Source organism: the organism of the source record quoted next, unplaced genomic scaffold (assembly GCF_019419815.1).
Source record: "Pyrus x bretschneideri cultivar Hongxiangsu unplaced genomic scaffold, Pyrus_bretschneideri_v1 Contig47, whole genome shotgun sequence".
Classification (NCBI taxonomy): Eukaryota; Viridiplantae; Streptophyta; class Magnoliopsida; order Rosales; family Rosaceae; genus Pyrus; species Pyrus x bretschneideri.
Genome location: NW_025999784.1, coordinates 1,744,606 through 1,769,423, shown reverse-complemented (window position 1 = coordinate 1,769,423; position 24,818 = coordinate 1,744,606). Strand labels below are relative to the sequence as shown.

The 24,818-nt window shown below is 36.3% G+C and overlaps 5 protein-coding genes and 1 long non-coding RNA gene across 12 annotated transcripts in view; 2 read left to right on the top strand and 4 right to left on the bottom strand.

Annotated features, from left to right (window-relative positions):
- Positions 1-9,244, bottom strand: part of LOC103955188 (receptor-like protein EIX2) — a 39,703-nt gene extending 30,459 nt beyond the window's left edge. Inside the window, exon 1 of the mRNA XM_048567990.1 lies at positions 9,151-9,244. Coding sequence (XP_048423947.1) covers positions 9,151-9,156 — 6 coding nt within the window. The 5' untranslated portion in view covers positions 9,157-9,244. The remainder of the gene's footprint in view (positions 1-9,150) is intronic.
- Positions 1-24,818, bottom strand: part of LOC103955195 — a 37,941-nt gene that overhangs the window by 12,465 nt on the left and 658 nt on the right. The window contains exons 2-5 of one of the 5 annotated variants that reach the window (XM_048568069.1): positions 24,183-24,291; positions 23,609-23,744; positions 23,430-23,522; positions 22,016-22,545 (exon numbers count right to left, since the gene is read on the bottom strand). In XM_048568069.1, coding sequence (XP_048424026.1) covers positions 22,351-22,545; positions 23,430-23,522; positions 23,609-23,713 — 393 coding nt within the window. In that variant the 5' untranslated portion in view covers positions 23,714-23,744; positions 24,183-24,291 and the 3' untranslated portion in view covers positions 22,016-22,350. Of the gene's footprint in view, positions 1-22,015; positions 22,546-23,429; positions 23,523-23,608; positions 23,745-24,182; positions 24,304-24,818 lie in introns of those variants that run through there. The other 4 variants (XM_048568070.1, XM_048568067.1, XM_048568066.1 and 1 more) reach the window with 4 other exon arrangements.
- On the top strand, positions 712-4,053 carry LOC125469912. The gene is made up of 2 exons (XR_007252199.1): positions 712-976; positions 1,145-4,053. It is a non-coding gene; the product is annotated as an uncharacterized LOC125469912 (long non-coding RNA).
- Positions 9,788-24,818, bottom strand: part of LOC125469902 (receptor-like protein EIX2) — a 39,854-nt gene continuing 24,823 nt past the window's right edge. Inside the window, exons 3-4 of the mRNA XM_048568048.1 lie at positions 11,519-11,639; positions 9,788-9,900 (exon numbers count right to left, since the gene is read on the bottom strand). The gene's annotated coding sequence lies outside the window, so the exon portion shown is untranslated. The remainder of the gene's footprint in view (positions 9,901-11,518; positions 11,640-24,818) is intronic.
- Positions 9,829-14,807, bottom strand: LOC125469906 (receptor-like protein EIX2). Of its 2 annotated transcripts, none has more exons than XM_048568064.1 (2): positions 12,309-14,807; positions 9,829-10,066 (listed from the first exon to the last, which is right to left on the bottom strand). In XM_048568064.1, exon 1 carries the CDS (start codon positions 14,729-14,731, stop codon positions 12,917-12,919), a length of 1,815 nt encoding a protein of 604 aa, XP_048424021.1. In that variant the 5' UTR covers positions 14,732-14,807; the 3' UTR covers positions 9,829-10,066; positions 12,309-12,916. The 2 variants fall into 2 exon arrangements, with proteins under 2 accessions (XP_048424021.1, XP_048424020.1); XM_048568063.1 differs by lacking the exon at positions 9,829-10,066 and adding an exon at positions 11,936-12,222.
- LOC103955194 (DNA mismatch repair protein MLH1-like) lies at positions 22,552-23,430 on the top strand. Of its 2 annotated transcripts, XM_048568080.1 has the most exons (3): positions 22,552-22,760; positions 22,946-23,095; positions 23,214-23,430. In XM_048568080.1, exons 1-3 carry the CDS (start codon positions 22,622-22,624, stop codon positions 23,243-23,245), a joined length of 321 nt encoding a protein of 106 aa, XP_048424037.1. In that variant the 5' UTR covers positions 22,552-22,621; the 3' UTR covers positions 23,246-23,430. The 2 variants fall into 2 exon arrangements, 1 of the variants encoding a protein (XP_048424037.1); XR_007252196.1 differs by having other exon boundaries at positions 22,552-22,812; positions 22,946-23,430.

The window sequence follows — 24,818 nt, the reverse complement described above, 5'->3', positions numbered from 1 at the left end:
AGAGAAAAGAGAGTAGCAATTGGCAATGCAAGTGAGCATGACTTAATATTTGCGGTATTTTTTTTTTTAAATACTAGCTATATTATCAACTAATTTATTTATGAATACGTTCACTGATCCAAAAAAAACAAAAATGTGACTCTTTCTCTATGGCTTTCTTACTACACAAAAATATCCCTAATTAAAGCATGCCACACATCATCACATAGCTATTATATGAAGTATATTTCTCATTGGCAAGTAATATACTCTCCTTAGCCCAAGAGGATATGAAATTGTTTGAGTACACTGTTCTAACCATTTGGATCAATAAGCTCAAGTTTGCATGGTACAAAACCCTAAATACTCAGACATATGATATCCAATCTTCCACTTTACAAATCACATATGGGTAAAATAATAGCTCTAAAGAAATCGGAAGAAGTAAAAGTCATAAATTTGGATCCATTTTCTTCTTATTTTCTTTGCTTTGTTGGTGAGATGTTTATCGATGTAGGCCGGAGAGTGACAACGAAAGTCGTCTGATGGAGAAAAGAAAAAAGGACAACTGAAATGAGTGGCGGTTGTTCACAACCCCATTTACAAGTTTGCAGGTCCCTTGTCAACACAACTGGTATCTGGTTGTGATGGGTTGTGGAAATCCATACGCAACAAAGACTTTGAATTAAGGGTCATCTTGTTCCATCACAATTCACAACTTATCAACTTACTTACGAAAACCGATTTGGATATGTTCTTATAATTCACACCACACATGCTGGTAGATTGGTAGTCACTACTTGGATATTTACAAGTTTGCAAGCCTTGTAGGAGCAGATATTATGAATGCATGAATGAGATGGCTAGCTACCTGTGGAAGTCTTTGCACACCGATTAGTCTTTGGTGGAAAATCCTTATGTCTAGCCGTGGAAATCCATAAATCATAATTGATGAAAGGGATTGGAAGAGACAAGAGAGTGGCAATTGGCAATGCAGGTGAGGATGATTTAATATTTGCGGTATTCTTTTTTTATTTTAAATACTTGCAATATTCTAAACTAATTCATCTATTAATTTGTTCACTAATTCACATGCATTTACGAAATTGCAAGAAGGATAGACAGAGACTGAAGCCTAATCTATAACTCTGTTTGCACTTTTTAGGGTTCTTATCGTTTAGCCCGACTGGAGGAAGGGACATGATTTGTTCTATTTTCTCACTGTTTGTGTATATACCAAGAATCGTTCCTTAAATCCTAAGAATGGCATAATATGTTTGCTCAATCAAAGGGAAGCAGCACTTAAACCTTGGGTCCTTCACTTCGTTTTGAGTTGGGTTGTGAGGACAGTGGTGCGCCGGAGAGATACAGAGAGGTGGTGTCGCTTATGTTACTTCAATTCCCAAACAAAAACACTTATGTCCTTCTATGTAATTTTGCAATAGAATAAACTTGTTACTAAAATTTTCGTTAAAAAGTGGGTGAAAAAATTAGACAATAAAGTGAAGCTGTATTTTTTGTGTAGAGCAACGGCTAACTTAGCGTGCTCAATCTGCTTGAATTATGATTAAAGTGGTGACAAAAGTTGAAAAAGTGATGTCAATTCCCCTCCTTGGGGAAGAGGTCATTGCTTTGACTAAACCTAACCGTTGGGTTATTTGCAAGAAGCATTTGGACCCATTTTCTAACCCTGCGGTTCCACACCAATAGTTAGATGATTAGTCAATTGATTGTACAAGTCGGCAATACAGTTAGTAAGTTTGTTAGTATTTGGTTAGAGTTGTTAGACTCTCTTATAAAAACGTAACTGTGTAATCTTTCTTTTTAATTAATACAAGTCACATATTTCTCTCTCTAAACTCTCTCTCCAAGCTCTCTGCGTTCATCTTTCTTTTGATTTTCTCTTCAATTCTCAAATATTTCAAGGTAGTTAACACCTATAACCCATAAAAAATTTTAGTGTCGTTCAAAATCACAAATACCCAGTTAAATTAAAAAACTGTAGAGATTAGTCAAAAAACACCCGAGCGGCACCATATCGGCTGTACCAAATACAACAGTACCCCAAATTTTATGGTGGTATCAAATTTATGTATATAAATTTAAGTAAATTTTTTAATGACACTAAAGATTAATTCTGAACTTATGGTACTATCAAATTTATGTATATAGCATACCTATATTAGTATGATTCTAATTTTCATCTGCTGCTTATCAAAAAAATTTATAACATAAATTTCAATATGTATGCTTACAACGCAAAAATTTTCGTGTCGTTTCGTAAATTACAAATAATTCACTAATACTTCATACATGGGTTCTCTTGGCACAGATTTGAGTTAGAAAGTCAGGAGAATTCTAAAATCAGCATCAGACACTTTAGAACAATTTGACAAAATAGGGTGTAGATGTGTTCTAATATTCCTTTCAACAAACAACAAAAAGTTATCCCCTACATGAAAAAATAACAAAAAAAAAAAAAAAAAAAAAAAAACAGTTGCTATTTGTACCGGACTATATCTTTTGCAGCTTCCTGCAGAATTGAATAGAGAAAGAGTGATTTACGATCAGCATCACATCAAACTAGCAACATTTGTAATATAATTCCAAAGTTAGTTGAAGGGCAAAATGTTTAACCCCAATTATTCGATGTAATCCGATACATCGACACAGTACAGAATTCGACAATTGCATTGGGTTTTAAAGATTGCAAGAGATTCAGTGAAATGGTTGTCTTCTAACCCTAGCTTTTCCACTCAAAGTGCATTTTAATGAGCATTACCACCACATGAATTGTTATCAATGAATATGATCAGATTTATTTACTACTTATGTCTCAAAATCTAAACTGAACCAATCATAATTAATGTAGTAGTAATGCTCACGACCACAAAGGATCGTGAGCAAAATGTACTCTTCCATGCCATAATAGAAAGCAAACCAAAGGCTCTTCATCAAGAAAAATTATTGAAACATACTAGAACACATCCACATGTTATATTATGAGTAGAAGATCCAATCTATACTTTAGAATATAACATTAATAATCAATCCACGCACTATAATATGTGAGAATCAGTATATCATGTATCTGTATTCCAATACATCGCAAAATCCTTTCTTCTTTCTTTGAAAAGACCAGACAAGTGAAGCCCCAACAAAATACGTGTTTGTCTTCTGTCAGTGGCTAAGTCAGGAATTGTCAGGGAATGAGCGAAATTTAAAAGGGTAAAAGGTCCAAAAAAATGTAGACATCCGTAATCGGGTAATACTGCAATTAGTACATCTCAAACATAAACACAAACACAAATAGCGACAACCCCCAACCAAAAGAACAATACCGTGAAAAACATCAAAAGCAGCGAGACAACATAAGAATAAATTCATCATACTGAAAAGGGTACGTGGAGACTGAAAGAATAGAGGGAATGCATGTCAAATCAGAAGGTGAATTCTTATGAAATGCTAAAATGCAAACCCAGCAACCATTGACGTGCCCTTGGAGCACTTTGGAAGCAGGAAATTTCATCAATCTTAGAAGCAGCTCAGCTGTCAGCTCCACATACAACCCATTTCCCTGAACACAAACTCCCTCTCTAGCTTATTTCTCTTCCCCTGATCCAATCCGTACCCATGCAAGCTCTTGATCAACTCCCCACCCCCCAACACAAAAAGAAAAAAAACCCTTTTCTTTACCTTTTTTCCCCAAAAAAAATGAAAAAAACAAACAAAACCCAACAAGCAGAAGAGCAGAAAGATTCAATATTTGGAGAGAGTAAAGGGAAAACTTGGAAAATGGGGATGGTGGGTTTTTTTGATACTCTCACAGTGGACCGTGGTTGATGGTGTTCTTGAAGACCGGGAGAGATCTCAACAAATGGAGGTTACAGTCACAAGAATCCATGAAAAGAGAGAAGAAGATCATGGTGTTGTGGGGGTCGGAGTAGAAAATGCAATCGTTCCGTATAGAGCCGAGTACTGAAGAAAAATTGAACAAAATACACTCCATTTGTCCCAAAATCACTCATAAAACTTTACATTATTACATAAATATCATGGCCTTTGCAATCCATACAAAGTTAGAACAAAGAATAGGAATAAATTCAAAGAACCCCACATTACACTAGGAAGTAGGGTAGTATGTGTTTGGATACATGGAAAAATGAGAAGAAAAATGCAAGGCCAGATGCTTTTAGTTACAAACCTGTTTAAATTTAAAGGTTATTTTCCTGCCTAAATCAGCCAAATGTTTTTACCAAGCACTAATTAATGAAACAAACCAACTTAGAAATTACACCAAATGCCAATCACCACCCATATATGTAAACATAAAAAAAACTCAGCTTAAATAAATCATCACACAAACCTAATCAGATCATCAGTTACCCACATAGGCTGCTATTTCTTCACTTCAATGATTCTATGTTGTTGCTCAGCTCCTCAAGCTTCTTCATCTTTGTCTTCTCACTTTCGCTCACCAGTTGTATCAAATGTTACACGACAACAAAACAATCTCAAAACGTTGAATTACATAAGCACTATGTACGCTTTAACTGAATCAAAATATAATGAGTGATAACTAGCATCGGTTGAGAGGTTGGATGGGTTGAACTCCTAACCGGAGGTAAGCCCAAATTTTGTAGGATTGGTAATTTGTCAAGCCAGGCTCAACCGTGCTCACTCTAACTCCGAACTGGCCAGGCTGGTTTGAGTTCAACCCATCCATGAAATTGCAACCCCGCTATGCCAAGTAAAAATTTGTTTAACAAACTAACCTCCATTAGCTTTGTGATAAGCTGCACTTTTTCTCTGTTCTTTTCATTGAAAGCCTCAAGTGCATCTCTGTATTCCTTTTCCTGTGACAAGTTACAAACCCGAAATTCATCACGAACAGACACGAATTGATCCATAATTGCATATGCATAGCAGTAAACATTAACATCTGAATGTGGTAAAAATCCAAGTTGTGTTACCTTCTTCTGGCAGGTATGTCCTAGTGACTTTAACTCTTTGTTAATCGCATTGATCTTCTTACGAACTTGTGAAACATCCTTCCTCATCGGATCTGAGAGCCCTTCAAGCTCCTGGAAGTTCCATAATTTACGACAAAAAGGAAATTAATCATCTACTAATTGCTAGCAACGGATTCAACAGCTATATTTCTGGTTTAACCAGCAGAAGATGAAGCACATGGGGTACATAAATTTTCAACAAGGCATCCTCGGACATATATACTTGTCCCAGACATAATCAAATGACTAAATAAACCCTGATCATATGACAAATTTGAGGGTTTTGAGAAAGAAGAGAACCTGTTTTTTGCCATATCAAAAAGTTTAAACTTTGTTGTTGAAATTTCTTAGCTAAATTCCATATTTTGTTGTGTACAGAACCCCAGATTTACTCTGTTAGCTGAGACAAACAGATAATTAATTCTCTTGAAAAAAAATCTGGGAATCAGTAAAAAAAATGGAATACTTCCATCAAAGAGTTCATGGCCTTTGTAAATACATTAAACCGAAAATTCAAAATCAAAAATGCAAAACAAATTAAGTTGGAAAAAGTGACCACAAACATAAACAGATATTTTCAACAAGGCATCCACAAACATAAACAAGTGACCAAATAAAACCTGATCATATGACAAGTTTGAGGGTTATGCCATATCAAAAAGTTTAAACTTTGTTGTTGAAATTTCTCAGCTAAATGTGTTCACTTATCCATAATACAATTTAAAAGGATGAAAAAATAACAACAAAACACAGAACACAGGCACTTTACCCCAATGCCTCATGAATACAAATGCATTCTAAATTTGAACCTGACTAAAAGTTGATAAAAGGATAGTACTTTTCTTATATGTATTTGTACCAGCCAAGGTCAACAAAAAAAATTAATGAGCAATCCAAAAAGTAGCCAAAACCCAGAAATCTTAGTTTTTGAACAAGGTCAACAAGTATTGTTCTCATATGCTTTCTGGTAAGATTAATTGAAGAAGAATACTTAGTTTTTGAACTAAATTAACATCCAGAGGAGTAATTTATCAGAAAAGAAGCAACAATAAAAAAAAAAAAAACCCAGAAATCTTAATTGAAGAACAATACTTGGTCTTTGAACAAAATTAACTTCCAGATGAGTAATTTAGCAGAGAAGAAGCAAAAAGAAACCCAGAAATCTTGACAAAACTGTCTATAAGAAATGAAATTACCTTGAACGGAGCTCGCTGCAAACAACACAACCACTTATTAACACGTTCAACCCCATATGCACATAAACAATTAGAAAGATTTGAAAAAAGAGAGCAAAGAAAAAGCTTATATAAACGCAACCACTCATTAATACGTTCAACCCCATTTAATCATCATATGATTAAATGCAGGCTGCACAAATGTTATTTTGTTCGTAATGTTATTTTGTTAAATTGCAACATTACATAGGTAGATTGTATTATGCGATTCATAAGTACAAACTAGATAGAATTCTTGTATTAAACGGACAGCGGTTACATAATTGTTTGTGGAAACACTTACTGACATATTCTTTTATTTAATACATAAGTTGCAAGTATCAAAACACAAAGTAGAAGGAGAAAAACATCACATTATATATTAGTACAATCAAACTTCAGAATAAAAACATTTTGAAACGAGCCACTTTCAATGCAATTGCTAGTGCTACCTTATCTTTGATGTCATCGAAGAATTGAAAATAGGCATACCTCCATGATGTCTTTAAGATCAACGTCCCGCAAACACTCCAAAAGCCTACGATAAAGCCAAGTACCACGCTGACATAGAGCCACAACTTATCATTTCCATCTTCATTCTCGTTCTTTGCTAAGGATCAACGTCCCGTAAACGCTCCAAAAGCCTATGATAAAGCCAAGTACCACGCTGACATAGAGCCACAACTTATCATTTCCATCTTCATTCTCGTTCTTTGCATCCTTAGCAGTAAAAGTGTCATCTCCAAGGCACTTAGTTGAGAGAGGAATGCCACATAGCCATTGATTGCCCACATAAATGGACGAAAAATTTAGCGTTTGAAGCTGGTTTCCAGTAGGAATTCTTCCAGACAAGTTGTTGTAAGACAAGTCCAGGTGGGACAAAGAGGTTAAAGATGACAAGCTTTGAGGAATTTGTCCCGAAAGGTGGTTGTGTGAGAGATCAAGAGTTTCGAGCCAATGCAAGTTTCCGACCTTAGAGGGGATATTTCCAGTCAATTGATTCTTGGACAAATTCAAGGTGCCCAATTGAATGAGGTTGCTTATTTCTTTAGGGATTTCACCTTGTAAATTATTTGATGAAAGATCAATGCTCTTTACAAGATATAGAGTTCTGTTGTACACAAGTTCTTCTCCTTTTAGTGTCAGTGTGGCTTGCTCCACACACATCATAATCGTGTTCATATGAATCATCATTGACTAGCGAAGTTAAGTTATCCAAACACATGGGAATAGTACCTGAAAGGCTGTTGTGACTAAGGTCGAGGATGTGAAGGCCTTGAAGATTGCACAGTTGCTGGGAAATACATCCACTAAAATAGTTGGACCGTAATCGTACCCTAGACAACTTAGATACGTTTGACCCTCCTATCCATAGAGGTATTTTCCCAGATAACTTGTTGTCTCCAAGATCAATACTCCTCAAACTTGAACAATTTTGCAAGGCATCAGGAATTTCACCGCCAAAATTGTTGTCGTTGAGCTTTAAATTTTCCAGGGAATGTAGTACCCCCAATGAAGTGGGAATATTACCAGACAGATTGTTTTGACCAACATCTAAAAACAGCATAATGCTCTCCATATTCCATGCACGAGGGAGTTCTCCAGAAAACTGATTGCTCCTTAGAGATAGGATTTGTAAGTTCTGCATGTTACAAATAGAGGGAGGAATAGTGCCATTCAAATGATTCTCATCAAGTAACAATTCTCGCAATTTGGGCATCATTTGGTCAATATTTGAGGGGATTGGCCCAGAAAATAAATTGCCTTCTAGATAAAGGGAATCGACATTAGGGAAACACCAAAGTGGTAGAGGGCCCTCCAACTGATTATGAGTCATGACTCAAATCAATAGACGTTAAATTTGGAAACTTCAAATGGGATGGAAAGTTTCCATGAAAGTGATTGTAAGACAAGTCTAGATTGGTAGGTTGGGAAGATATCTTCAACAACCATTCCTCTGGTACGGAATCCGAGATTCCATTACCCCGAAGGATAACTTCAGACAGTTCAGTTTGAGTTTGAAGCCATACCCAAAAACTAGGACTTATCCGACAATTTATGATCAAAATTCTGAAGAGCTTGAAAGGAGGAACCCTGTCATAAGCCCCGTCGAGAATGGGGGACGTGGGTCGGTCTATGTTTCCTACTTCAAAATCTTGTAATTTGGCAAGATTTATGAAATGGGCTTCCGTTAGAATGCCTTCCCATGAATTACCAAGCAGAAGTAGGGAAACTAGCTCATAGAGCTGTCCAATACTTTCTGGAATTGAGCCGTTCATCTTATTATAACTGAGGTCTAGTGTTCTTATGGACGACAAGTTTCCGATGGAATCTGGAATTGAGCCCCACAAATTATTAGAAAAGAGGTATAGTGTTCTCAAGGACAAGTTTCCGATGGAATCTGGAATTGAGCCCCACAAATTGTTTTCTCCAAGGTTGAGATTCTGCAAACTTTTTAACATTCCTAAAAAGACCAGCAATTGGCTTTCAAGCTGGCAACAAGACAAATCTAGTGACTCTTATGAATTACTTGGACAATTTGAGAGACTCCTCCAAAACTCTTAAATCCCCCCATCAAAGTTGTTCCATGAAAGACTTAAGACTTTTAGCTTGCACAAATTTCCACTGACTTTAGGAATTTGACCTTTTAAGCCTGTATCAGATAAATGAAGGTTTTCCAGAGATTTGAAGTTTGAAAATTCACTTGGAAAAGAATCCCTGAAATCATTCCCGGATAGATCAAGTGTTACGAGGTTAGTAAGATTAAAAAACCAGCCGGGAAATGAAGAACTTTTAATGCCATTATACGACATATCAAGGACCAACAGTGATGTGAAGTTAATCCTCTGTAGTGAAAGTGGAAGGAAGTTAATGCTCTGCAGTGAGAGTGGAATGCTTTCAATTTGGCACGAAGATAAATGTAACTCTAACAATGAAGGAAGCATGTTCATATCATATGCCCAACTGACTCCTGTGCTGTATACATCATCACACAAACCTAATCAGATCATCAGTCACCCAAATTGGCTGCTATTTCTTCACTTTAACGATTCTATGTTCTTGCTCAGCTCCTCCAGCTTCTTCATCCTTGTCTTCTCACTTTCACTCACCAGCTGCATCAAATGTAACACGACAACAAAACAATCTCAAAACCTTGAATTATGTAAACACTTTGTCCGCTTTTACTGAATCGAAATATAATGAGTGATAACTAGCATCGGTTGAGAGTTTGGACAGGTTGAACACCTAACCGGAGGTAAGCCCAAATTTTGTAGGATTGGTAAGCCCACTCTAACTCCAAACTGGCCATACTGGTTCGAGTTCAAACCATCCATGAAATTGCAACCCTAGCTATGCCAAGTAAAAAATTGTTTAACAAACTAACCTCCATTAGCTTTGTGATAAGCTGCACTTTCTCTCTGTTCTTTTCATTGAAAGCTTCAAGTGCATCTCTGTATTCTTTTTCCTGTGACAAGTTACGAACCCAAAATTCATTATGAACCCGCACGAATTGATCCATGATTGCATATGCATAGCAGTAAACATTAACACCAAAATGTGGTAAAAATCCAAGTTGTGTTACCTTCTTCTGGCAGGTATGTCCTAGTGGCTCTAACTCTTTGTTAATCGCAGCGATCTTTCTTACGAACTTGTGAAAAATCCTTCCTCATTGGACCCGAGAGCCCTTCAAGCTCCTGGAAGTTCCATAATTTACAACAAAAAGGAAATTAATCATCTACTAATTGCTAGCAAATGATCCAACGGTTATATTTCTGGTTTAACCAGCAGAAGATGAAGCACATGGGACACAGATAATTTCAACAAGGCATCCACAAACATAAACAAGTGACCAAATAAAACCTGACCATATGACAAGTTTGAGGGTTATGCCATATCAAAAAGTTTAAACTTTGTTGTTGAAATTTCTCAGCTAAATGTGTTCACTTATCCATAATACAATTTAAAAGGATGAAATAACCTTGTTGTTATTGACCTCTTTCTCAGTCGGAATCGCCAGAGCTTCGGAACCATCGTCCAGAACTGTGGAGGAAGAGACAGTCGACCAGGACCACTTCGCCTTCACGCACCTGAGGCCGGAGCTGAAGCGGAGGGTCAAAATTATAATATATCATATTGACGGATTCTCAGACACATTTCATCGGACACCGAGTGTGCCACGTTCCCATATGCTTTCTTGTAAGATTAATTGAAGAACAATACTTAGTCTTTGAACAAAATTAACTTCCAGATGAGTAATTTAACAGAAAAGAAGCAACAAAAAAAACCCAGAAATCTTTAATTGAAGAACAATACTTAGTCTTTGAACAAAATTAACTTCCAGATGAGTAATTTAACAGAGAAGAAGCAAAAAGAAACCCAGATATCTTTTTAAAAAAAAAATTGTCTATAAGAACTGAATTTACACCACCATCCATTATATGACTAAATGCAGGCTACTCAAATGTCACTGGAAAATCAAGGGTAGCAGCAAGCAACTTTATTCTCTAAAAGCCCAGGCCAAAAAAAAAAATAATATAATTCCAAACCAAACAAATCAAAAACAGGACACGCAAATAAAAATTTCATATATTTGTTACTAAATCCGTTTTTCTGATTTCATTTCGAATTCACTGGAACAAAAAATACATAAATCGATAAAAAAAAATACGTAAATGAAAAAAAATTAATTAGAAGCTTTCAACTGAGAGATTACCTGAAGAGCGGAAAGTTTCAGCAAGCGAGAATAGAGATGAAGCCCCCATCCCCCTCTACTAATTGCTAGCAAATGATCCAACGGTTATATTTCTGGTTTCACCAGCAGAAGATGAAGCACATGGGACACAGATAATTTCAACAAGGCATCCACAAACATAAACAAGTGACCAAAAAACCTGACCATATGACAAGTTTGAGGGTTATGCCATATCAAAAAGTTTAAACTTTGTTGTTGAAATTTCTCAGCTAAATGTGTTCACTTATCCATAATACAATTTAAAAGGATGAAAAAATAACAACAAAACACAGAACACAGGCACTTTACCATATGAAAAAATGCCTCATGAATACAAATCCATTCTAAATTTGAACCTGACTAAAAGTTGATAAAAGGATAGTACTTTTCTTATATGTATTTGTACCAGCCAAGCTCAACAAAAAAATTAATGAGCAATCCAAAAAGTAGCCAAAACCGCTTCAGCCATATGCATCATGAAACACATTCTAAGCTATCTGGACAGACTATCTAGAAATATTCTCTGATATACTGTTGCAAAAATGCCTCTCTAACAAACACAAAACATTGAATTCCGTTACCTTGTTGTTATTGACCTCTTTCTCAGTCGGAATCGCCAGAGGTTCAGAACTGTCGTCCGGAACTGTGAATGAAGACACCGTCGACCAGGTCCACGTCACCTTCACGCACCTGGGGCCGGAGCTGAAGAGGAGAGTCAGAATTATAATATATCATAGTGACAGATTCTCAGACACATTTCATCGAACAATACTTAGCTTTTGAACTAAATTAACATCCAGATGAGTAATTTAACAGAAAAGAAGCAACAAAAAAAAAAAAAAAACAAAAACCCAGAAATCTTAATTGAAGAACAATACTTGGTCTTTGAACTTCCAGATGAGTAATTTAGCAGAGAAGAAGCAAAAAGAAACCCAGAAATCTTGACAAAATTGTCTATAAGAAATGGAATAACCTTGAACGGAGCTCGCTGCAAACAACGCAACCACTCATTAATACGTTCAACCCCATTTGCACATAAACAATTAGAAAGATTTGAAAAAAGAGAGCAAAGAAAAAGCTTATATAAACGCAACCACTCATTAATACGTTCAACCCCATTTAATCATCATATGATTAAATGCACGCAAATAAAAAACAGGGCACGCAAATAAAAATTTCATCAATTTGTTTACTAAATCCGTTTTTCTGATGTCTTTAAGATCAACGTGCCGCAAACGCCCCAAAAGCCTACTAAATCCGTTTTTCTGATTTCATTTCGAATTCACTGGGGAAAAAAAATACATAAATCCAAAGAAAAAAAAAATACCGAAATGAAAAAAAATAATTAGAAGCTTTCAACTGAGAGATTACCTGAAGAGCGGAAAGTTTCAGCAAGCGAGAATAGAGATGGAGCCCCCATCGCTCTAGCCCTAGCCCCTCAATTGAATCGCCCACCCACCCTCTGTGGAAACCCTAGACCCACCCCCTAATCTCTCTCTGCAACAGACGCCAAAATACCTCTCCCATCTCTCTCTCGGCAAGGGACAGGAACCCGGAAGACGCCATCGAATTCTCCCACCTCTCTCTCTGCAAGGAACAGGAATCCCAGAAAACCCTCGACGATATCGAACCACCAATTCTTCCTCCCATTTTTGTATGGTTTTGGCAGCATCGAGAAGGCGGTAGAGGTGGACTACCACTCGCCGAGTTCGACGACATTCAAGTGTAAAAGAGAAGAATACACACGTGTGCTTATCTACTTCGTAATGTTATTTTGTTAAATTCTTGTATTATGCGATTGTATTATGCGATTCATAAGTACAAACTAGATAGAATTCTTGTATTAAATGGACAGCCGTTACATAATTGTTTGTGGGAACACTTATTGAAAGATTCTTTTATTTAATACATAAGTTGCAGGTACCAAAACACAAAGTAGAAAGGAAAAACATTACATTATATAATAGCACAATCAAACTTCAGAATAAAAACCTTTTGAAATGAGCCACTTTCAATGCAATTGCTAGTGCTACCTTATCTTTGATGTCATCGAAGAATTGAAAATAGGCATACCTCCACGATGTCTTTAAGATCAACGTGCCGCAAACGGCCCAAAAGCCTACGATAAAGCCAAGTACCATGCTGACATAGAGCCACAACTTATCCTTTCCATCTTCATTCTCGTCCTTTGCATCCTTAGCAGTAAAAGTGTCATCTTCAGGGCACTTAGTTGAGAGAGGAACACCACATAGCCATTGATTGCCCACATAAATGAACGAAAAATTTAGTGTTTGAAGCTGGTTTCCAGAAGGAATTCTTCCAGACAAGTTGTTGTAAGACAAGTCCAGGTGGGACAAAAAGGTTAAAGATGACAAGCTTTGAGGAATATGTCCCGAAAGGTGGTTGTGTGAGAGATCAAGAGTTTCGAGCCAATGCAAGTTTCCGACCTTAGAAGGGATCTTTCCAGTCAATTGATTCTTGGACAAATTCAAGGTGCCCAGTTGAATGAGGCTGCTAATTTCTTTAGGGATTTCACCTTGTAAATTATTTGATGAAAGATCAATGCTCTTTACAAGATATAGAGTTGTGTTGTACACAAGTTCTTCTCCTTTTAGTGTTAGTGTGGCTTGCTCAAAGTCATAATACTTGTGTTCATAAGAATCATCATTGACTAGCGAAGTTAAGTTATCCAAACACATGGGAATAGTACCTGAAAGGCTGTTGTGACTAAGGTCGAGGATGTGAAGGCCTTGAAGATTGCACAGTTGCTGGGAAATACATCCACTAAAATAGTTGGACCGTAATCGTACCCTAGACAATTTAGATACGTTTGACCCTCCTATCCATAGAGGTATTTTCCCAGATAACTTGTTGTCTCCAAGATCAATACTCCTCAAACTTGAACAATTTTGCAAGGCATCAGGAATTTCACCGCCAAAATTGTTGTCATTGAGCTTTAAAATTTCCAGGGAACGTAGTACCCCCAATAAAGTGGGAATATTACCAGACAGGTTGTTTTGACTAACATCTAAAAACACCATAATGCTCTTCATATTCCATGCATGAGGGAGTTCTCCAGAAAACTGATTGCTCCTTAGAGACAGGATTTGTAACTTTTGCATGTTACAAATAGAGGGAGGAATAGTGCCATTCAAATGATTCTCATGAAGTAACAATTCTTGCAATTTGGGCATCATTTGGTCAATATTTGAGGAGATTGGCCCGGAAAATAAATTGCCTTCTAGAGAAACGTATTCGACATTAGGGAAACGCCGAAGTGGTAGTGGGCCCTCCAACTGATTATGACTCAAGTCAATATATATTAAATTTGGAAATTTCAAATCAGATGGAAAATTTCCACGAAATTGGTTGTAAGACAAGTCTAGTTGGGTGAGTTGGGAAAATTTTAAATGTTTCAAGCTCAACAGAGAAGCATTTATCTTACCTCCCAAAGAAGCATTTCTCCACTCTTCATACTCATCATCGTCAAAAAAGTCATATGGATGCCGGAGGTCCATCTTCACGACATGACCAGTGCTGTTGTTGCATGAAATACCTTCCCATTGGCAGCAATCATGACCCATCCAAGACGAAAGCCTACCAGAATGATCAACAAGATGTTGTTTAAAGACGAGAAGCGCTTGTCTTTCTTCATCAATGCATGAATTTGTCTTCACACTGCTTGAAATTTCATCACCAGCCAAACAGAAACAGAGTTTAGTAGTACTCTGCATGCAGGAAGAGACCAAAAGAAGCAAATAGTGAGCAATACTGAGGTGACAATGGCTATCCATTATTACACACAATTTTTTTTTGCTTTATTGGTGAGATGTTTAGCGACTAAAATTAGTACGATATCGAATTTATAGGAAAAGATTATAGATGTAGGCAGGAGAGCTGAAAACGAAAGTCGTCGGATGGAGAAAAGAAAAAAGGGTAACTGAAATGAGTGGTGGGTGTTCACAACCCCTTTTACAAGTTTGCAGGTCCCTTGTCGACACAGCTGGTACTTGATTGTGATGGGTTGTTGAATTAAGGGTCTTCATGTTCCATCACAATTCACAACTTATCAACTTGCTTACGAAAAACAGATTTGGATATGTTGTTATATTTTACACCGCACATGCTAGTAGACTGGAATTAAGGGTCTGCATGTGGAAGTCGTTACACACCGATTAGTCTTTGGTGGAAAATCCCTATGGCTAGCGGTGGAAATTCATAAATATAATTGACGAGGGGGATTGGAAGAGAAAAGAGAGTGGCAATTGGCAATGCAAGTGAGCATGACTTAATATTTGCGGTATTTTATTTTTTTTAAATACTAGCTATATTATCAAATAATTTATCTATTAATATGTTCACTGATTCACATGCATTTACGAAATTGTAAAAGAGATGGACAGAGACAGAAGCTCTAATCCCTAACTCTATTTGCATCTTTTAGGAGGTTCTTATCGTTTGGTCCGACTAGAGGAAGGGATGTGATTCGTTCCCTTTTTCCCACTATTTTCATCTATACCAAGAAATGTTCCTTAAATCCACTTCAGTTCGCAAACGAAAACACTTTCTTTATATTTTGCTTATGTCCTTCCATGTAGTCTTGCAATAGAATAAACTTGTCACTAAAACTTTCATTAAAAAGTGGGTCAAAAATTAGACGACATTGTGGACATAATAGCACTCATTACTTTTTGGTGTTAGGTGAAGAATCCACAAAAGGGTAGAAAATGTAATCATTCTGTATATAGTGCGCAGTACTGAAGAAAAAATGAACAAAATACACTCCATTTGTCCCAAAATCCCTCATAAAACTTTACATTATTACATAAATATCATTGGATACATGGAAAAATCAAAAGGAAAATGCAAGGCCAGATGCTTTTAGTTACAAACCTGTTTAAACTTAAAGGGTCTTTTCCAGCCTAAATCAGCCAAATGTTTTTACCAAACACTAATTAATGAAACAAACCAACTTAGAAATTACCCCAAATGCCAATCACCACCCATATATGTAAACATCGAAAAACGTCACCTTATACACATCATCACACAAACCTAATCAGATCATCAGTTACCCACAAAGGCTGCTACTTCTTCACTGTAACAAATCCATGTTCTTGCTCTCAGCTTCTTCATCCTCGTCTTCTCACTTTCACTTTCACTGTAACAAAACAATCTCAAAACGTTGAATTATATAAACACTTTCTACACTTTTACTAAATAGAATGAGAGATAAGCAGCATCGGTTGAGAGTTTGGACAGGTTGAACTCCTAACCGGCGGTAAGCCCAAATTTTTTAGGATTGGTAATTTGTCAAAGCAGGCTCAACCATGCTCACTCTAACTCCGGACTAGCCAGACTGGTTCGGGTTCAACCCATCCATGAAATTGCAACCCTAGCTATGCCAAGTAAACAATTGTCTAACAAACTAACCTCCATTAGCTTTGTGATAAGCTGCACTTTTTCTCTGTTCTTTTCATTGAAAAACTCAAGTGCATCTCGGTACTTCTTTTCCAGTGACAAGTTAAAAACCCAAAATTCATCACAAACACGAACGAATTGAGCCATAATTGCATTAACATCAGAATAGGGTAAAACCTCAGTTGTGTTACCTTCTTCTGGCAGGTATGTCCTAGTGGCTTTAGGTACCGTTTGGTACGTGGGACGGGACGGAACAGAGTGGGACAAAACGTTCCGTCCCACGTTTGGTGTGCCTAAAACGGGTGGAACGAGCTGTTCCACGGGACGAGTTTTAGGTGAATTTTTGTTCTGCCTCACCCCCCTGGAACGACTCATTCCACATCCGTGGAACACAAAATTATAACCTCTCCGTCTCCTTCTTCTTCCTCCTTGTTTCCATCCGAGGGCATCTTTGCTCCCACTCCGTTCCGTTCCATTCCGTCCTGTCTCGTCCCGTCCCGTCCCATTCCGTTTCGTCCCGTCCCGTCTGCATACCAAATGATACCTTAACTCTTTGTTAATCGCATCGATCTTCTTACGAACTTGTGAAACATCCTTCCTCATCTGATTTGAGAGCCCTTCAAGCTCCTAGAAGTTACATAATTTACGACAAAAAGAAAATTAATCATCTACTAATTGCTCGCAACCGATTCAACGGCTATATTTCTGGCTTAACCAGCAGAAGATGAAACAAATGGGACACAAATATTTTCAACAAGGCATCCTTGGACTTGTATTCTTGTTGCAAACATAAACAAGTGACCAAATAAAACCTGACCATGTGACAAATTTGAGGGTTTTGAGAAAGAAGAAGAATCTGTTTTTGGCCATATCAAAAAGTTTAAACTTTGTTGTTGAAATTCCATATTTTGTTGTGCACAAAACCCCAGATTTACAAAAATTCTGGAAATTAGTTTAAAAAAAGGGAATTACTTCCATCAGAGTTCATGACCTCTGTAAAATACATAAACCAAAAATTCAAAAACAAAAATCCAAAAAAAAAATATTAAGTTGAAAAAAAAACCAATTTATCTTCATTTCATGTAAATTGATCATAGTTTTACTGAACACAAATAGATCTACTCTACAATCGTTGTAGAGTAGACATTAGATGGACAACTCTTTGACTATGCCATTAGATACATTACAAAAGCTTACCTTCCATGTGCTTTGCATGTAATTGTTTGTCCTTGGCTTTCATTGCATAATCACTACAGTAAGCAAATCCAAAAAAAACAAAAATGTGACTCTCTCTCTATGGCTTTCTTACTACACAAAAATATCCCTAATTAAGGCATACCACACATCATCACATTGCTATTATATGAAGTATATTTCTCATTGGCAAGTAATATACTCTCCTTAGCCCAAGAGGATATGAAATTGGTTGAGTACACTGTTCTAGCCATTTGGATCAATAAGCTCAAGTTTGCATGGTACAAAACCCTAAATACTCAGACATATGAAACCGAATCTTCCACTTTACAAATCACATATGGGTAAAATAATAGCTGTAAAGAAATCGAAAGAAGTAAAAGGCTTTAGAACACAAATATACAATTTGATGGGTCCATCACAATTCACAACTTGGATATTTACAAGTTTGCAAGACTTCAGGTCTTCATGTTCCATCACAAATCACAATTTGAAAAAAAATCACCCAAATGAAAAAAATTAAGGGTCTTCATGTTCCATCACAAGTCTTCAGGTCCCTTGTCGACAAAACTGGTACCTGGTTGTGATGGGTTGTGGAAATCCATATGCAGCAAAAACTTTGAATTAATGGTCTTCATGTTCCATTACAATTCACAACTTATCAACTTACTTACGAAAACCGATATGAATATGTTCTTATATTTTACGCCACACATGCTGGTAGACTCGTAGTCACTACTTGGATATTTAAAAGTTTGCAAGTCGTGTAGGAGCAGATATTATGAATGCATGAATGAGATGGCTAACTACATGTGGAAGTCTTTGCACACCGATTAGTCTTTGGTGGAAAGTCCATATGTTATAATCAGTGGAAGTCTTTGCGCACCGATTAGTCTTTGGTGGAAAATCCATATGTTGTAATTAGTTATCTGATACATCGATAAAGTATAGAATTTTTTACAATTGCATTGTGTTGTAATCAGTGGTGAAGTTAGGATTTTTAAATAATAGGGTCATAATATCAACTAAAAAAAGCTTTATTGAGCTATTTCATCGAGCACCTAGTAGGTACCTGCCAATTCATGTCAACATATGTTGAAAGTTTATGTCAACATATGTTGACAACTACTATTGTTTGTAGCTTTTAGAGGGTGGGTCCATGATATTGTGGAGTAATATTGAAGGTTGGCAAGGTTTTTTAACTAAGGTATTTCATCGAGCACATGGTGCGCACAATAGATCGCACAAGAAAAGAGAAAATGAAGACAAATGTGATAGAACAAGTAGAAGAAGGAGGTTGTAATTTAGTTTGCATTAGTTGTTTATAAGGGTCATATACAATACAAAAACAAATTTACATGAAGTTTTTAAAGTTATTGGGGTCAAGGGTAACCAATGACCCCATACTAGCTTCGCCAGTGGTTTTAATGATTGCACGAGATTCAGTGAAATAGTTTTCTTCTAACCCTAATTTTTCCACTCAAAGTGCATTTTTATGTGCATTTACCACCACATGAATTATTGTTGATGAATGTGATCAGATTTGTTTACTACTTAAATCTCAAAACTTAAACTAATTCAATCGCAATTAATATAAATGGTAAATGATAATGGTCATGACCATTGAAAGATAGCGAGCAATTTGCACTCTTCCATGCAACTAGTAACATAATAGAAAGCAAACGAAAGACTCTTCATCAAGAAAAATTATTGAAACAAACTAGAACATATCCAAATAGTATGTATAACATATACTGTGTAAGCGTTGTCGGTATTGACTATGGTACGCACGAGAGGGAGAGAGATGTGAAAAGGTCTTGCTAATTGTGAGATATATATAGTTGTTAAGTACTTTTTCTTTTGCCACTGAAGTATTACGGTCTGGTTGTATTTCTCTTCACTTGTAAGTAAGAAGTTTTAGGTTCGAATCTCGTGAATGACAAATTTGATACTAAATTAGGTTGCCTATTGTCTGATTTAGCCGAACTACACCATCCTCTTAGTCTAAAATATATTGTTGTACTTAAAAAAATAAATTACTTTTCATTTTTATATATAGTGATTATCATGGTATATCCGTGTACTAGTCTGACTAAAATTAGTTTCACTCAAGAATTGTGATTCCTTCTTACACAAGTAATCATACTATTCCTAGGATTACAATGATCATCTTTATGAAATATAATCCTAATTAACACCACTTTGGTTTCTTCCTGATTTAACATATGCCATGTAAACCCTAGTTTTGGACCCTGTTGGAGAATAATAAAAGCGGAAAGTGTGAGAACATATTTAGCTTTCCTTGCTCTTATGGATTTAGGTTTGCATCTTTCAATTAGGATGTGCTTTATTTCCTGTTTTGAATTTAGTCTTGTTTCTTGTTTTCCTTTAAATTCCAAGTTCCCTATGTCCTTCTTTTTTTCTTTTTTATTTATTTATTTATTTTTTAACAATTGATATTATCTACACTAAAGGGAGGGGGTGGGCTTAGCCTCACAATAAGCTAGTAATAATGTGGTTCAAACTCACCTTGGACGAGAATTGAACATAAGACCTCTCACTTACAAGTGAAAAGGAATACCAATAGACTGTAGTACTAAGTAGCCTAAATTCCCTATCTTAAAAAACCGATTTATTGGAAAACGAAATGAGTGGCGGATGTTCACAACCCCTTTTTCAAGTTTGCAAGTCCTTTGTTGACACAACTGGTACCTGGTTGTGACAGGTTGTAGAAATCCATATGCAGCGGAGACTTTGAATTAAGGGTCTTCATGTTCTATCACAATTGACAACTTATCACCTTCTTTACTGTTCTTTTCTTATGGTAAATTACGAAAACGGATTTAGCTTTGTCGGGTTGAACAAGTTTGCAAGTCCATCGCCTACACCACACATGCTGGTAGACTGGTAGTCACTACTTGGATATGACTATTGTGTCATTATTTACAATTTTTCTAAACGGTGAAATTGTTGTTAACAGTCTAAAACAGTCATTGTTACACTCGTTGCTTTCTTATTTTTTTTTTCACAAATAAGAAATGCACGAGATTTCCTATGGACTTTTCCAAATTTTAATGAAGCCGTGTAGGAGCAGATATAGTGAATGCATGAATGAGATGGCTAGCTGTGGAAGTCTTGGCACACCAATTAGTCTTTGGTGGAAAATCCTTATGGCTAGCCGTGGAAATTCATATATCATACTTGATGAAAGGGATTGGAAGAGACGATAGAGAGGCGATTGGCAATCCAAGTGAGGATCACTTACTATTTGCGGCAATAAGTATTTGTGACGGAAAAATGTTTTTTTCGACGGCATTTGACCCTTGCTAATGACACTTTGTTTTGTAGTAATAGAAGGGGAGAAAATCCTACTCCCATCCATTGACATGCCCTTGGAGCACTTGGGAAACTGGTAATTTCATCAATCTCAGACTCCATATACAACTCATTTTCTCTCAACGCAAACTCCCTCTCAACCTTATTTCTCTTCCCTGACCAATCCGTGTACATGCAAGCTCCAGATCAACACCCCCCCCCCCCCCCCACAAAAAAAAAAAAAAAAAAAAAAAAAAAAAACCTTTTCTTTACCCTTTATTCGACACTATATCGTATAAACTACCACCACTCTCCAACACATTAAGCTAATTTTGTAGTAGTGTGAGTAATCCACTATTACTTGCAAAACGAAGAAGGTGGTTTTACTATTACTCGAACTGGTGCCTTTGAAGATAAAATCTCACAGGCCATGTCCATAATTTAACTCGTACATCAACAAAATCTCATTTAGTGTGGGATGTAAAGAAATTCCTTTGTGAGGTTACATGTTTTAGGTAAAAACCTAACTTTTGTTTACCTGATCATTAATATTTTTGTTAATTGATGACATGATAGCATCATCAACTAAAGCCATGCCACTTCATTAATTAACAAAGCATTTGACAAAACAAACAAACGGAAGTACAAAAGTACCAAAAAAATTAAACTTGTATGAAAAATGATCAAATTTTGAAAAATTTTAGAACAATAAAAGGAGAATTACTCATTTATTTACCGTGAAGGCGAGCTTCAAATCATTTATTTAACCTATAATTGAGAAAATTCACATTTAGATATCTTAGAATTGTAGGTGCGAGCAACAACTACACTCTTGGTGAATTAGTGCACACTTTTGACGAATTTTTACACATTATTTAAAGTTGTGAACTTTGCCGTGTTTATTCTAAGATGAAATTTTGTGGCTAATGAATAGAGTAACTCGAGTTTATCGTGTTTTGTAGGTTATCTCGACCAAACTCTTGCCTCTTGTCGACATTTTTTAGTGTTCTTTTTGTCTACCATAGATGCTATTACCAAAAACTTATGAAATGTAAATATAATTTTTATATCTCAAATATACCTCTTTCACTGTTAGTACACTTATGTATATTTTCGTAATGTGATTCTTTCATTTTTGAACAAACAAGTAGAAGAATGAAGTCTCACATTGATCTAGCCATAATAACCTAGTTTAAACTTGTTATTGGTAATAATCGAATCTAAAATTTCTCACTTATAAATAAAGAAAAATACTATTCACCGTAATATTAAATGGCAACGCAATTCTTAACCTAATTTTACTCTCCTCTATTGAACCAAAAAAAAAAAATAATAATAATAATAAATAACTCGTTTCTTCTTCATTTTGACGGTGCCGGGAAAATTTGGCGCTTCCAAACGAAAATAGAAATTTTGGCAGTGCAACGGAAATGGAAATTGAAGCAGAAGAAGAAGAGCAAGTCGCGACGGAGCCTCCCAAAATTCACCTCCTAGAAGAGTCTCTGGTGAACCGAATCGCTGCCGACGAGGTCATCCAACGCCCTGTCTCCGCCGTCAAAGAGCTCGTCGAGAACAGCCTCGACGCCCGCTCCTCCTCCATCAACGTCGTCGTCAAGGACGGCGGCCTCAAACTCATCCAAGTCTCCGACGACAGCCAAGGCATACGCGTCAGTCCCTTCTGCACTCATTTATTCCATTTTATTAAATTTTGAATTATTTCTAAATTTATTTACGAATTTACGATTCCTTGCAGTATGAGTGTCTGTTGCTCGCAGTCTGATGAAATGGAAGCTTCAGATAAAGATCCTTCTAGCTCAGTTTTTCAGATGGACGGCTTTATCTCCGATTCCAATTATGTTGCGAAGAAGATGACCATGGTGCTTTTTATAAATGGTATGAACTATTCATGCAATGCCATATCAACACAAGGAAATTATAGTAAATCGTAGGTGACAGTTCTCTAATTTCACGCCTTGGAGGCTATTTATATAAGTAGTCCCCTAATTTTGTTTTAACATACTGATGTCAGAATTACATCATTGATATGTTTTCTTATTCGTTTTTCTTTCAAACCACAGATAGATCGGTAGATTGCAGTGATCTGAAGAGAGCTATAGAAGTTGTTTATGCTGCAACATTGCCAAAAGCATCAAAACCCTTCATATACATGTCAATTATGTTACCACCTGAACATGTTGATGTGAACGTTCACCCAAACAAAGAGAGAGGTATGGTGCTTCTACTTTCTAGTGTTTAGGGTTGTGTGAGATTATTTAGAAAATTCATGAGCCTTTAAAACACCAAATAATTACATTTTTATCAAAAATGAACTCTTTTGTTATGCAGGTAAGCCTTCTGAATCAGGAAATCATCATTGAGACACAAACATTTCAGGAACAATAGACAGAATTGCACTTATCTTCTGAAAAAAAACAAACAAAACCCACCAAGCAGAAGAGCAGAAACATTCTAAGCTATCTGGACAGACTATCCAGAAATATTATCTGATACAAAGTTGCAAATATGCCTCTATATCAAACACAAAACATTGAATTTCATTACCTTGTTGTTATTGACCTCTTTCTCAGTCAGAATCGCCAGAGCTTCCGAACCGTCGACCAGGACCATGTCACCTTCACACAACTGTGGCCGGAGCTGAAGAGGAGATTCAGAATGATAATATATCATACTGACTTATATTCTTGTTGCAAACATAAACAAGTGATCAAATAAAACCTAACCTGACCATCTGTCAAATTTGAGGGTTTTGAGAAACAAGAGAATCTGTTTTTTGCCATATCAAAAAGTTTAAACTTTGTTGTTGAAATTTCTTGGCTAAATTCCATATTTTATTGTGTACACAACCCCAGATTTACTCTGTTAGCAGAGACAAACAAATAATTATCCAGCAGTACAAAAATTATTAGCGTCCGACCAAATGCTGCTAGAAAATTGTTTCACTGACAAAAATTCATAAATTATTGACAAAATTCTTACAAAATCGATATTATATTACATTTGAATATGAATGAGGATAAATGGTTGACATTCATAAATGTGATCACTTATCCATAACAAAATTTAAAAGGATGAAAAAATAACAACAAAACACAGAACACAGGCACTTTACCCCAATGCCTCATGAGTACAAATGCATTCTATTAATGAGCAATCCAAAAAGTAGCCAAAACCGCTTCAGCCATATGCATCATGAAACACATTCTAAGCTATTTGGACAGACTATCTAGAAATATTCTCTGATATACTGTTGCAAATATGACTCTATAACAAACACAAAACATTCAATTCCGTTACCTTGTTGTTATTGACCTCTCTCTCAGTCGGAATCGCCAGAGGTTCAGAACCGTCGTCCAGAACTGTGAAGGAAGACACCGTCGACCAGGACCACGTCGCCTTCATGCACCTGCGGCCGGAGCTGAAGAGGAGAGTCAGAATTATAATATATCATATTGATAGATTCTCAGACACATTTCATCGAACACTAGTGTGCCACGTTCTCATATGCTTTCTTGTAAGATTAATTGAAGAACAGTACTTAGTTTTTGAACTAAATTAACATCCAGATGAGTAATTTAACAGAAAAGAAGCAAAAAAAAGAACCCAGAAATCTTAATTAAAGAACAATACTTGGTCTTTCAACAAAATTAACTTCCAGATGAGTAATTTAACAGAGAAGAAGCAAAAAGAAACCCAGAAATCTTGAAAAAATTGTCTTTAAGAACTGAAATTACGTTGAACGGAGCTCGCTGCAAACAACACAACCACTCATTAATACGTTCAACCCCATTTGCACATAAACAATTAGAAAGATGCGAAAAAAGAGAGCAAAGAAAAAGCTTAATAAATCATCATATGTCACTGGAAAATCAAGGGTAGCAGCAAGCTACTTTATTCTCTAAAAGCCAAACCAAACAAATCAAAAACAGGGCA